At 36.8% G+C, this 14,787-nt stretch overlaps 1 protein-coding gene across 15 annotated transcripts in view; it reads left to right on the top strand.

The window, feature by feature from the left end:
• GPHN (gephyrin) overlaps positions 1-14,787 on the top strand; it is a 674,811-nt gene that overhangs the window by 354,481 nt on the left and 305,543 nt on the right. For all 15 annotated transcript variants that reach the window (XM_055362127.2, XM_055362134.2, XM_055362131.2 and 12 more), the window contains one exon: positions 11,827-11,921. In XM_055362127.2, the coding sequence (XP_055218102.1) occupies positions 11,827-11,921 (95 nt within the window). The remainder of the gene's footprint in view (positions 1-11,826; positions 11,922-14,787) is intronic.

Genomic DNA, 14,787 nt, shown 5'->3' on the forward strand with positions numbered 1-14,787 from the left:
AATAGTAGTCATTAGCTGGTATTTCAAAGATAGTCTTTGTTATTTATTTAAGATTATTTAATCAGCAGAGGGCACTGCAGTAATTGTTAAGGAGGAAATTTTATTAAATCTACCTAATCAGGTTACAAGCACATGAGTACTAATATATAAATTTGTCTGCTCTGTTAATAAAATCATGTCTATAAAAATAAGTGAAAGTACTACACTAAGTGATTTTTCACAGAGTCACTATGTACGTAAAGTATTTCTGCAAATTTAGATTTATCTATTATATGTTCTTTACGGGTTTTTTTAAGACAGAGTCTCACTCTGTTGCCCACACTGGAGTGCAATGGCACGATTTCGGCTCACTGCAGCCTCTGCCTCCTGGGTTCAAGCGATTCTCCTACCTCAGGCTCTTGAGTAGCTGGAACTACAGGCGCATGCCACCACGCTTGGCTAATTTTTGTATTTTTAGTAGAGACAGGGTTTCACCATGTTGGCCAGGCTGGTCTCAAACTCCTGACCTCAAGTGATCCGCCCACCTCGGCTTCCCAAGGTGCTGGAATTACAGGCATGAGCCACCATGCCCAACCATATGTTCTGTACATTTTTAAACATCGTTGTCTGTTAGCAATATCTTTTTAAAGGTCATTTTTCCTATGAAGTTAAAATATGAACAATTTCATCAACAAGATACCTGAATTACTGAATCATTGTTTTTGACACTGTTTTTACAGCTTAGCAGTCTTTGAAGCGTCTTTCTGACTTTAATGTTGTCCTCAAAGTATCAAGAAAAAAAAAGGAAAAGATCACAATTATGTGATTTTTCACAGAAGTTTGCAACTTTCATATTGGAAAAATATTTAGACGTCAAAGATAAATATTTTGTTTAAAAAGAATAGCTAAGTCCAATTAAACCTTTATATTTTAGACCGACTAGTTCAGAAATACTGATACCTGAAGTAAGACTATAAATTTCTACCATCTTTCAAGGAATAAAAGAATCTGGTAACCAAGTTAATAATGTATAAGAGGGAAACAGAACTTTAAGCTAGTTAAGGAAAAAATGGTTTCAAGCTTTTAATGGCATCTTTTTGCCATTGATAATGAACAGTCTGTTAATAATGAATACTTGTGTTATCTATTCATTAACAGATACAGATAACCTTTATTTGTCTATATTGTACTAGCATATGTGATTGAAAGTGATGAAGCTACATTCTTCAAACCATTCTTCTGTTCAGATTTTCTAATAAACAGGTATCTTTCTCTTGTTATATTTGTAATTAAGTTTTATTCTCTTATTCTTTGTTTTCTAGTTGCATCTCACCATTTATAGTTTACAGGTCTTTGTACTCAGCTCTTGCTCTCTTGTCCATCTTCCAGTCCCCATCTCATTCAGCTGCCTGCTCCCTAGTTTAGATCCCTAATTTCAGTATTCTACTTCCTACCTGGCATTTGCCAATGCTCTTGCATCTGGGTTCTTGCTCTCCATTCTCTTTTTCTTAGTCTTTGGTTCTCTACTACTCTTTGCAGGTAGTTTCTGGATTTTTGTATTATTTCTGTTCTCTAACTGATATGTGCAGAACTGCAAGGATGTAAGAAGAATTTTAAAGTAGAAGCATAGAAAGAGCTAACATGTATTGAATACCTATTCTATGCTAAGTGATTTATCATTTAGTTCTCAGAGCCCTCTTATAAGATGTAGGTATGTTTTGTTATTACCTCCATTATATTCATAAGTACTCTGGAAACTTAGGTTAAATATTTTCTTCTAATTCACATAGCAAAACTACATAGTAAAGCCAAGTTTCACATCTAGATTGGTTTATTTATTCCTTCACTTCTTTATTCAACAAATATTTGTTGAGCACATACTATATGTTGGGCTCCGAACTAGATGCTGAAATAGATCCAGCTCCTATTGTTATTGCCTTTAAATGTGTAATGTCATTTTCTGACTTCATAGATGATGATCTTTTACTACACCAAACAGCTTAAGAGGAAGAGAAAATAAAAGGAAAATAGAAGGGTTCTAATGTTTTATGTAAAATGTTTGATACAAACGTGAGAAAGACTGTGTTTGTGCATGATTTAAGAATACCCTATTGAAAAGAACTGTTTGTATCTAGTATAGAGAGTCTGACATCCACCTACCCCAACCAACTCACCACCATCAGCATCAATGCCTTTCAGTGGCATCACCATGATATAGTTTTTCTTTTATGTTCTAAAACATACAAGGTTTGTGTCTCTATGCCCAAATTCTTTAGAAGATCTTCAGAAAGAATTAACTGTCCTGCCTGAATTATGTTTAGAGAAAGATGAAGAACTTTGTAAAGAATACAGTCAGCCCTGCAGAACCCCTAACTACTGTATTTTCGATCCTCAGTTGATTGAATCCACAGATGTTGAACCAGCAATATGGAGAGCAACTGTACCTACACTGTGATCCATCCATCTATATATTTTTATACCCTGAAAAATATTTTAGATGACTTACCCAAATACATAAATACAACAGAATTTTTTAAAATATAAATGTGAAGAGTAGGACAGAGAAAAATCAGATGAAACTAAAGTTGTGTTCAGTAAGCCTACTGAAAGGTATCCACAAATTTGTTCTCAAGGATAACTTGATTCACAAGCATTGTAATTTAAAAACAAACTGGTAACATAGAAAAGTATCCATTCCTAGTTATGATACTTGAGAGGAAATTTCTCCTGTAGGTCCTCCTAAAGAGCACAGTGTAATATGGTGAACAATTCAGATGCTTCCTAATGTAAATAAGAGTTTGAGCCATTTTATTGATTCTGATTTCATACCACAGAAGCAAAGCCCAATAAAACAATTCTATAAAAAGTGAAATGAGGCATTCAAAGTAGATCACTCTCCAGTGGTCTGGCAAAATCCAGTGGTATGTTTTAGAGGATTTAGAAAAATTAATGAACCACATCTCTTTTAGGCAATTCTCACGTATCATTTGTCAATTGAGTTTTTCATGTGCTGGGTGACAGTGAGCTTACACGCTCTCTGAGGTATGTTCTACTCACTACTGTAACATCAATACCTCAGATACTACCTAGTACATAGTAGATGCTTAATAAATATTCGTTATTTAAATGGATAAATGTTCTGCTTTGAAGTATCAATTTTAAGTGAAATACTCCCTTTCAGCTATCTATTGATATTTCCCTTCATGTCCCTGAATAAAGTGTGCTACTATACTTTGGGATATATCATCTTTATGTGAAGCCCCGAATTCATGAAATGTCAACCATTGCATATGTAACTTTTTCAAGCAAGTAATGAAATAAATATTAACACTATCCAAGAAGTTTCTTTAATATTGTTATCAGTGACATCCCCTTGCTTGATGTTTAGGGCTCTGATTTTAACATCCTTGAGAAGGTGTAAACCTCCATAAAGCAATTTATAACATAGAAGTAGTGTTTCGTCTTGGTAAGTCTCAAAATCATAACAGATAGATTGGCTTTGGAAAATAAGTAATAAAGATTGGATAATGACATGGATGAAGCTGGAAGCCATCATTCTCAGCAAACTAACACAGGAACAGAAAATAAAACACTGCATGTTCTCACTCATAACTGGGAGTTGAACAATGAGAACACATGGACACAGGGAGGAAAGCAACACACACTGGGGCCTGTCGGCGGGGTGAGGGGGAAGGGGAGGGAGAGTATTGGGACAAATACCTAATGCATGCAGAGCTTAAAACCTAGATGACGGGTTGACAGGTGCAGCAAACCACCATTGCACATATACCTATGTAACAAACCTGCACATTCTGCACATGTATACCGGAGCTTAAAGTAAAATTAAAAAAAAAAATTAAAATATGTAAAAAAAGATTGGATAATGCCAGCAAAGTCCTTACGTTTTTGTTAGTTTTTCTTTAAAATGTCTCCCATTGTTAAATATCCTGTTATGCTAGGATTCACTGTACCAGTAAATTGCATCAATTCTGGTAATCCTGTATTCTGTATAATTGGAAGGGATTAACTAATTTATATGCGTTCTAAACTTTATTTATAACATCAATTAGCATCTAATACATACCTGATGCATTTTAACTGCTTTTGCCCAGAGCTACAATCTTATTGAACAGTAGCATTCTACTTTCAAAGAAATATTGAAATATAAACCTTTCTCTCTATACCTTCATAATTTACTTTTTGTTTGCCTTTCTACTTATTTACTGTAATACTTCATTTTGCAAACTTTATTTTTGTATTGCTTCCAACTATTATAACTTGCTTAATTTTTGGAAACAGAGGACTGGAAATGGATTAAGTCATGTATTTCACCCTCAAGTTTTAGCCTAAAATGTATCTTGACCATTATACAGTAAAATATATACCTACTTTGATTGACCCTTCGAAAATGAAATTTTCCTGTCTTTAGGTAAATTTAGGAAACTTTAGGAAAATGAAATTTTCCTTTCATTAGTGTATTCCAGGTTTAACTGTACTTATCTTAAGAATGCCCTATCCTCTGGGCATGGTGGCTTATGCCTGTAATCCCAGTACTTTGGGAGGACGAGGTGGGCAGATCACCCTGAGGTCAGGAGTTTGAGACCAGCTTGGCCAACATCGTGAAACCCCATCTCTACTAAAAGTACAAAATTAGCCAGGCATGGTGGTGCGCACCTGTAATCACAGCTACTCGGAAGGCTGAGGTAGGAGAAACACTTGAACCCGGGAGACGGAGTTTGCAGTAAGCCAAGATCGTGCCACTGCACTCCAGGCAAAAAGAGCAAAATTTTGTCCCAAAAAAAAAAAAAAAGGGTGCCCTATCCTAAAACTCCTAGTATATAGGTAAACCCCTTCACATCATTAATTTTTTATTTAAAAAAGACAGCTGGGCAAGATGGCCGAATAGGAACAGCTCCGGTCTGCAACGCCCAGCAAGATCAACGCAGTAGGCAGGTGATTTCTGCATTTTCAACTAGGTACCTGGCTCATATCGTTGGGACTGGTTAGACAGTGGGTGCAGCCCATGGAGGGTGAGCTGAAGCAGGGTGGGACGTTGCCTCACACAGGAAGCACTAGGGATCAGGGAAGTCCCTCCCCTTGCCAAGGGAAGCCATGAGGAACTGTGCATTCTGGCCCAGATACTATGCTTTTCCCACAGTCTTTGCAAACTGTAGACCAGGAGATTCCCTCGGGTGCCTACACCACCAGGACCCTGGGTTTGAAGCACAAAACTGGGAGGCCGTTTGGGCAGACACCAAGCTAGCTGCAAGAGTTTTTTTTCATACCCCAGTGGCGCCTGGAATGCCAGTGAGACAAACTGTTAACTCCCCTGGAAAGGGGGCTGAAGCCAGGGAGCAAATTGGTCTAACTCAGCAGATCCCACCCACACAGAACCCAGCAAGCTAAGATCCACTGGTGTGAAATTCTCATTGCCAGCACAGCAGTCTGAAGTTGACCTGGGACACTCCAGCTTGGTGTGGGGAGGGGCGTCCACCATTACTGAGCTTGAGTGGGCAGTTTTCCCCTCACAGCGTAAACAAAGCAGCTGGAAGTTCAGACTGGACAGAGCCCACCACAGCATGGCAAAGCTGCTGTAGCCAGACTGCCTCTCTAGATTCCTTCTCTCTGGGCAGGACATCTCTGAAAGACAGGAGCCCCAGGCAGGGGCTTATAGATAAAACTCCCATCTCCCTGGGACAGAGCATCTGTGGGAAGGGGCGGATGTGGGCGCAGCTTCAACAGACTTAAACTTAGTTCCTTCCTGCCAGCTCCTAAGAGAGCAGCAGATCTCCCAGCACAGGGCTCGAGCTCTGCTAAGGGACAGACTGCCTCCTCAAGTGGGTCCCTGACCCCCATGCCTCCTGACTAGGAAATACCTCCCAGCAGGGGTTGACAGACATCTCATACAGGAGAGCTCTGGCTGGCATCAGGTGAATGCCGCTCTGGGGCGAAGCTTCCAGAGGAAGGAATTGGCAGCAATCTTTGCTGTTCTGCAGCCTTTGCTAGTGATACCCAGGAAAACAGGGTCTAGAGTGGACCTCCAGCAAACTCCAGCAGACCTGCAGCAGAGGGGCCTGACTGTTAGAAGGAAAACTAACGAACAGAGAGGAATAGCATCAACATCAACAAAAAGTATTTCCACACAGAAACCCCATCCAAAGGTCACCAACATCAAAGAGCAAAGGTAGATAAATCCACAAAGATGACCAAAAAACAGCACAAAAAGGCTGAAAATTCCAAAAACCAGAACACATCTTCTCTTCCAAAGGATCACAACTCCTCGCCAGCAAGGGATCAAAACTGGAGGGAGAATGAGTTTGACAGATTGACAGAAGTAGGCTTCAGAAGGTGGGTAATAAAAAACTCCTCCGAGCTAAAGGAGCATGTTCTAACCCAATGAAAGGAAGCTAAGAACCTTGAAAAAAGGTTAGAGGAATTGGTAACTAGAATAACCAGTTTAGAGAAGAACATAAATGACCTGATGTAGCTGAGAAACACAACACGAAAACTTCATGAAGCATACACAAGTATCAATAGCCGAATCAATCAAGCCGAAGAAAGAATTTCAGAGATTGAAGATCAAATTAATGAAATAAAGCATGAAGACAAGATTAAAGAAAAAAGAATGAAAAGGAATGAACAGAGCCTCCAAGAAATATGGGACTGTGTGAAAAGACCAAACCTACTTCTGATTGCTGTACTTCAAAGTGACAGGGAGAACAGAACCAAGTTGGAAAACACTCTTCAGGATATTATCCAAGATAACTTCCCCAACGTAGCAAGACAGGCCAGCATTCAATTTCAGGAAATACAAAGAACACCACAAAGATACTCTTTAAGGAGAGCAACCCCAAGACACATAATCTTCAGATTCACCAACGTTGGAATGAAGGAATAAATGGTAAGGGCAGCCAGAGAGAAAGGTCAGGTTACCCACAAGGAAGCCCATCAAACTAATGGCAGATCTCTCGGCAGAAATCCAACAAGCCAGAAGAGAGTGGGTGGCCAATGTTCAACATTCTTAAAGAAAAGAATTTTCAACTCAGAATTTCATATCTGGCCAAACTAAGCTTCATAAGCAAAGGAGAAATAAAATCCTTTACAGACAAGCAAATGCTGAGACAATTTGTCACCACCAGGCCTGCCTTACAAGAGCTCCTGAAGGAAGCACAAAATATTGGAAGGAACAACTGGTACCAGCTACTGCAAAAACATACCTAATTGTAAAGACCATCGACACTGTGAAGAAACTGCATCAACTAAGGGGCAAAATAACCAGCTAGCATCATGATGACAGGATCAAATTCACACATAACAATGTTAACCTTAAATGTAAATGGGCTAAATGCCCCCAATTAAAAGACAGACTGGCAAATTGGATAAAGAATCAAGACCCATTGATGTGCTGTATTCAGGAGACTGATCTCACGTGCAAAGACACACATAGGCTCAAAATAAAGGGATGGAGGAATATTTAGCAAGCAAATGGAAAGCAAAAAAAAAAAAAGGGGGGTTGCAATCCTAGTCTCTGATAAAACAGACTTTAAACCAACAAAGATCAAAAAAGACAAAGAAGGGCATTACATAATGGTAAAGGGATCAACGCAACAAGAAGAGCTAACCTAAATATATATGCATCCAATACAGGAGCACCCAGATTCATAAATCAAGTTCTTAGAGACCTGCAAAGAGACTTAGACTCCCACACAATAATAGTGGGAGACTTTAACACCCCACTGTCAATGTTAGACAGATCAACGAGACAGAAAATTAACAAGGATATTTAGGACTTACACTCAGCTCTGGACCAAGCAGACCTAATAGACATGTACAGAACTCTCCACCCCAAATCAACAGAATGTACATTCTTCTGAGCACCACATCACACGTATTCTAAAATTGAGAACATAATTGGAAGTAAAACATTCCTCAGCAAATGCAAAAGAACTGAAATCATAACAGTCTCTCAGACCACAGTGCAATCAAATTAGAACTCAGGATTAAGAAAATCACCCAAAACCGCACAATTATATGGAAACTGAAAAACCTGCTCCTGAATAACTACTGGGTAAATAACAAAATTAAGGCAGAAATAAATAAGTTCTTTGAAACCAATGAGAACAAAGACACAATAAACCAGAATCTCTGGGACACAGCTAAAGCACTCTTTACAGGGAAATTCATAGCACTAAATGCCCACAGGGGAAAATGGGAAAGATCTAAAATCAACACCCTAATATCACAATTAAAAGAACTAGAGAAGCAAGAGCAAACAAATTCAAAAGCTAGCAGAATACGAGAAATAACTAAAATCAGAGTAAAACTGAAGGAGATAGAGACACAAAAACCCTTCAAAAAATCAGTGAATCCAAGAGCTGGTTTTTTGAAAAGATTAACAAAAGAGATAGAACACTAGCCAGACTAATGAAGAAAAGAGTGAAGAATTAAATAGATACAATACAAAATGATAAATGGGATATCACACTGATCCCACCAAAATACAAACTACCATCAGTGAATACTATAAATACCTCTATGCAAATAAACTAGAAAATCTAGAAGAAATTGTTAAATTCCTGGACACATACACCCTCCCAAGACTAAACCAGGAAGAAGTCAAATCCCTGACTAGACCAATAACAAGTTCTGAAATTGAGGCAGTAATTAATAGCATACCAACCCAAAAAAGCCCAGAACCAGACAGATTCACAGCTGAATTCTACCAGAAGTACAAACAGGAGCTGCTACCATTCGTTCTGAAACTATTCCAAACAACAGAAAAAGAGGGAATCCTCCTTAACTTATTCTATGAGGCCAGCATCATCCTGATACCGAAACCTGAGAGAGACACAACAAAAAAAATTTCAGGCCAATATCCCCGAGGAACATGGATGCATAAATCCTCAATAAAATACTAAACCAAATCCAGCAGCACATCAAAAAGCTTATCCACCACAATCAAGTCAGCTTCATCCCTGGGATGCAAGGCTGGTTCACATACGCAAATCAGTAAACATAATCCATCACATAAACTGAACCAATGACAAAAAACACATCATTATCTCAATAGATACAGAAAAGTCCTCCGATAAAATTCAGCAGCACTTCATGCTAAAAACTCTCAATAAACTAGCTATTGATGGAACGTATCTCAAAATAATAAGAGCTGTTTATGACAAGCCCACAGCCAATATCATACTGAATGGGCAAAAGCTGGAAGCATTCTCTTTGAAAACTGGCACTAGACAAGGATGCCCTCTCTCACCATTCCTATTCAACATAGTATTGGAAGTTCCAGCCAGAGCAATCAGGCAAGAGAAAGAAATAAAGGGTATTCAAATAAGAAGAGAGGAAGTCAAATTGTCTGTTTGCAGATGACATGATTGTATATTTTGAAAACCCCATTGTCTCAGCCCAAAATCTCCTTAAGCTGGTAAGAAACTTCAGCAAAGTCTCAGGATACAAAATCAATGCACAAAAATCACAAGAATTCTTATACAACAATAATAGACCAACAGAGAGCCAAATCATGAGTGAACTCCCATTCACAATTGCTACAAAGAGAATAAAATGCCTAGAATACGACTAACAAGGGATGTGAAGGACCTCTTCAAGGAGAACTACAAACCACTGCTCAAGGAAATAAGAGAGGACACAAATGGAAAAACATTCCATGCTCATGGATAGGAAGAATCAATATTGTGAAAATGGCCATACTGCCCAAAGGAATTTATAGATTCAATGCTATCCCCATCAAGCTACCACTGACTTTCTTCACAGAATCAGAAAAAAACTACTTTAATATGGAACCAAAAAGAGCCCGTGTAGCCAAGACAATCCTAAGCAAAAAGAACAAAGCTGGAGGCATCACACTACCTGACTTCAAACTATACTACAAGGCTGCAGTAACCAAAACAACATGGTACTAGTACCAAAACAGATATATAGACCAATGGAACAGAACAGAGGCCTCAGAAATAATGCCACACATCTACAACCATTTTATCTTTGATAAACCTGATAAAAACAAGCAATGGGGAAAGAATTTTCTATTTAATAAATGGTATTGGGAAAACTGGCTAGCCATATGCAGAAAACTGAAACTGGATCCCTTCCTTATACCTTATACAAAAATTAACTCAAGATGAATTAAAGACTTACATGTAAGACCTAAAACTATAAAAACCCTAGAAGAAAACAGGCAATACCATTCAAACATGGGCAAAGACTTCATGACTAAAACACAAAATGCAATTGCAACAAAAGCCAAAATTGACAAACAGGATCTAATTAAACTAAAGAGCTTCTGCACAGCAAAAGAAACGATTATCAGAGTGAACAGACAACCTACAGAATGGGAGAAAATTTTTGCAATGTCTCTGTCTGACAAAGGGCTAATACACAGAATCTACAAAGAACTTAAACAAATTTACAAGAAAAAAACAACGCCATCAAAAAGTGGGCAAAGGATATGAACAGACACTTCTCAAAACGAAGACAGTTACGCAGCCAACAAACATATGTAAAAAAGCTAAGGGTCACTGGTCATTAGAAAAATGCAAGTCAAAAACCTCAATGAGATACCATCTCATGCCAGTTAGAATGGTGATCATTAAAATGTCAGGAAACCATAGATGCTGGATAGGGATGTGGAAAAATAGGAATGCTTTTATACTGTTGGTGGGAGTGTAAATTAATTCAACCATTGTGGAAGACAGTGTGGCGATTCCTCAAGGATCTAGACTCAGAAATACCATTTGACCCATTACTGGGTATATACCCAAAATATTATATATCGTCCTATTCTAAAGACACATGCACACATATGTTTATTGCAGCAATATTCACAACAGCGAAGACTTGGAACCAACCCAAATGTCCATCAGTTATAGACTAGATAAAGAAAATTTGGCACATATACACCATGGAATGCTATGCAGCCATAAAAAAGGATGAGTTTATGTCCTTTGCAGGGACATGGATGAAGCTGGAAACCATGATTCTCAGCAAACTAACACAGGAACAGAAAACCAAACACTACATGTTCTCACTCATAAGTGGGATTTGAACAATGAGAACACATGGACACACAGAGGGAAACATCACACACCAGGGCCTGTCAGGGGATGGAGGGTTAGGGGAGAGATGGCATTAGGAGAAATACCTAATATAGACGGGTTGATGGGTGCAGCAAACCACCATGCCATGTGTACGCCTATGTAACAAACCTGCACATTCTGCACATGTACCCCAGAACTTAAAGTATATTTTAAAAAAAAGAGAAATCTGAAAAAAAAAAGACAGTTAATTTATACTAAAGATTAGGAAGATGGTAAATGTAGAATTTTTCCTCTAGCCAGTACATGGGGAAACCTGACATGATGACTTCTTGAGATCCTTTTAATTCTATTATAAAAGCATAGAGCTAGGAGAGATATGGATTATCTCAGGTTTTCAGAGATAATTATTTCAAGAGTTATAGACAAAGGAAAATACCCAGATTACTTACCCGGTGAGAAATCTACTAAGTTGTTATAGCAATCTGAGGCCTCATTTTTAGAATTTAAGTTATTAGTGAGATGAGATTTCTATCAAATACTTCTGAGCTATAAGCAATATGAAAGGACTGCTAATAGAAAAATTTTCTTTATTTTCTTGGTCCTCAGCTTTTATTCAGTGGTCCTTGTGAATTGAGTCTGGATGCCTCAAAAAGATAAATGTTTCAGAAACTGAAAGTATGGTTATTGAAAGCCTGGTTTATAATCATTTTTAAGTGGGTTTTACTAGTCTGACTTCATTCTTTTTTGGCTTATTTCACTCAGTCTGCTATTTAATCTTTAATTACAGGCCACAAAAGAAGTAATAGAACGGGAAGCACCAGGGATGGCCCTGGCAATGCTGATGGGATCACTTAATGTTACACCTCTGGGCATGCTCTCTAGGTAAGAAAGTCACCAACATGTTGCAAACCATTTGCTAGGTGAACTGTTGCCGTGATATTAAAAAAAATCTACACTTTAGCATTGTTGTGAATATTAAATGAGCTAGTCCCCATAAAGTTCTTAGCTTATACTAATCACTTAATAAATATTACCTACTATCATTGTTAAAAAAAAAAAGTTAATTCCATAGCACTAACCAATACACTATATTGATGAACCTAAGAAGCTTTAGTCTTAACACTTAAGTTTGCCCCTTTTTTTTCCAGAGTTAAGAGCTTTAGTATTCTGTCAGCCACAATTTTCCCACTTCACTTCTTTTTGTTTTTGTTGTTGTTGTTGTTGCTTGTTAAGTTAAACTTTCAGAGACTGTCATATTACTACTGGTAAAAGTTATCAATTCCTAACCCAGAGAATCCAGTTTATTACTATGTAAAGTTACTGTTTTCCGTGATTGTTTATAATCATCAGTTGATATCTATTAATTGTAGGTAAATACTGATTTAATAAAACTAAACTGCCAAGTTTATTAAAATAACTTGTTCTCACAAGTTAGGAGCTTATATTCCAATTTATAAATAGCCATGTTGATGTGTTGTTGTGAAAAAAAAAAGCTCAATTCATATTGTTAATCTTTTAATGCTTGGCAACTGGGTATATTTAAATTCTTATATTACATTAATGATATACTATTCTTATATGAAATTAGTCTACCTAAAACAATGCCTTTGTTGACATAGATGTTGATATCCATCCTCGATTTAATGGTAATTATTTGCTACTATTTTAGCAACTCTTAGATTTAGATCCCCTAAATGAGGACAATTACATCACTTAAGTTAAAGATAGAAGTGTCAACTTAGTCAGAAACTGTTGAAGGATTTAATGAACGTTAATTAATAGTTGATCTCAGAGCAACCTAAAAATAAATAGCAGCTGTATAGTTTCAGGGTTTCATAATTTATAGCCATTTATGTATCCTGTGTGTAATATGAATATAAAATTAAATGTGTCCATTGACTATTATGGAATATGAGTTGTAATGTTCTTTCTGTTACATAGACAAAGTTTATATCCCATCAGTGGCAGCCACTTGAAGCACAGATACAGGAGATTATGAATGGGTCATTAGTTACTATGTTCTTTTTGCTGTCACATGTACTGTAACATTTAATTTTAGTAAAAGCAAATAAAGAATTAAAGTACCACGATAGAGACTAAAGCTAAAGTTCATGCTGGCCTTTAAGGAACTCCAGTTGATTCTTTCATAGTGTTATTTTTTTAAACCATTACTTATATTACCTACACCAATGAGGTCAGGGGATCCCGTTTTTCCTATGGAATTAAGTAGTAGTTTTCAAACGTGAAAGAACTCTTTCTTGTATACAAGCAATAACATCAGGAAAGAATTAAACTTCATTCTCTTGCTAATTCTTTTGTAATACAATTTTAATTCGGTAAACATAATAATATGCTTATTTGCCAAGTCCCATATTAAGCATTAGGGATTCTAAGGTTAGAAAGAAAAATAAGAAATGGTCCTCTCCTTAAGGATCCCACAGTTTAAATGGAGAAATTATTCTTTGCAACTGTTAAGATAATTCTTCAAATTGAATGTAGCTTTCTTGATCCAGTATAGAAATATCACTTTTTGTTATATCAAAAGGTTTTTCTGAATTTTTTTCTCCCTTTTGTATCCTCATAATTACCGAGCACTGGACTGCTGAGTGAATGGAAAATTAATTAGCAGGAGCTGATTCTAATTACTTTGGAATAAGTCGTTCATCTTTATCCTGAAAGCTTTCAAAATTAATACATATAAGCAGCATGGGAGCACCTTCTGGCTTTTCTGTCTGTGCATTGCTTATTTAACTGAGAATATATTTATAAACTTTGGAACAGACATAGTAGTTTACATTAGTTACAGAAAAGGGGATATTTCCCTGAATGTTCATTTTTTGTGCTTCTCAAAGCCTTTTTAAAAATTATTATTTTTATAATGGCCATCATTAGATTGGTGCTTCCTTTCTACAGCTTTTCTATTTTGTATGCACTTTTGGCTTTGTACATGCTTCTGCTATGGAACATGTCATAGTATATTGTAATTAATTATTTGCTTGTCTGTATTACCTAGTTAGTAGAAACTTCTTAAAGACAGGAGCTTTATCTTATTCTTTTTTACATCCTCAGCCCCTAAAACAAATTCTGACACATAGTAAGTACTCAAAAAATGTTTATTGTTGCGGTTACTATGGATAAATCAGTGTTTTACCATAGTTCTATAGCATGTTTTTTTCAGGTAAATTAATGCATCAAGTTGGTGCCTTACCTTCCTATTTTTATGTCTAGAGAGCAGCATTAGATAAAAACAAATGTTTAAACCATTACATCTGTTTGAAATGGTTTCCTACTATTTGGACAACTTAATATCCTCCAGATTTTTTATATAAGTAAGTTGGGAGATATTATGAAGTAATGGTTAAGAACATCATCTCTGAAGACAGATTGCTTGTGTTCTATGTTAATGTCTTTTTTGTTTTCATTTTCTCATCTATGTAATAAAGATGTTAATAGTACCAAATTTCTTGGATAAAGTGAATTAATCTATGTAAAGCACTTAGAAAACTGACTCATAGTAACTCTTAAGTGATGACCATAGTTGTTTCGTTAGAGTTTTTGTTTTTAGAGTAGGTCTGCTGGTGAAACCTTTTCTTAGCTTTTCTTCATTAGGAAATGTCTTTATTTCCATATTACTCCTGAAGGATATTTTCACTAGATACAGAAATCTGGGTTGACTGTTCTTTTCTTTCAGCATTAAAAAAAAAAAAAGTAAAATAAAATATGATTCCACTCTCTTTTGCTCCATGGT

Source organism: Gorilla gorilla, chromosome 15 (genome assembly GCF_029281585.2).
Source record: "Gorilla gorilla gorilla isolate KB3781 chromosome 15, NHGRI_mGorGor1-v2.1_pri, whole genome shotgun sequence".
Taxonomy (NCBI): domain Eukaryota; kingdom Metazoa; phylum Chordata; class Mammalia; order Primates; family Hominidae; genus Gorilla; species Gorilla gorilla.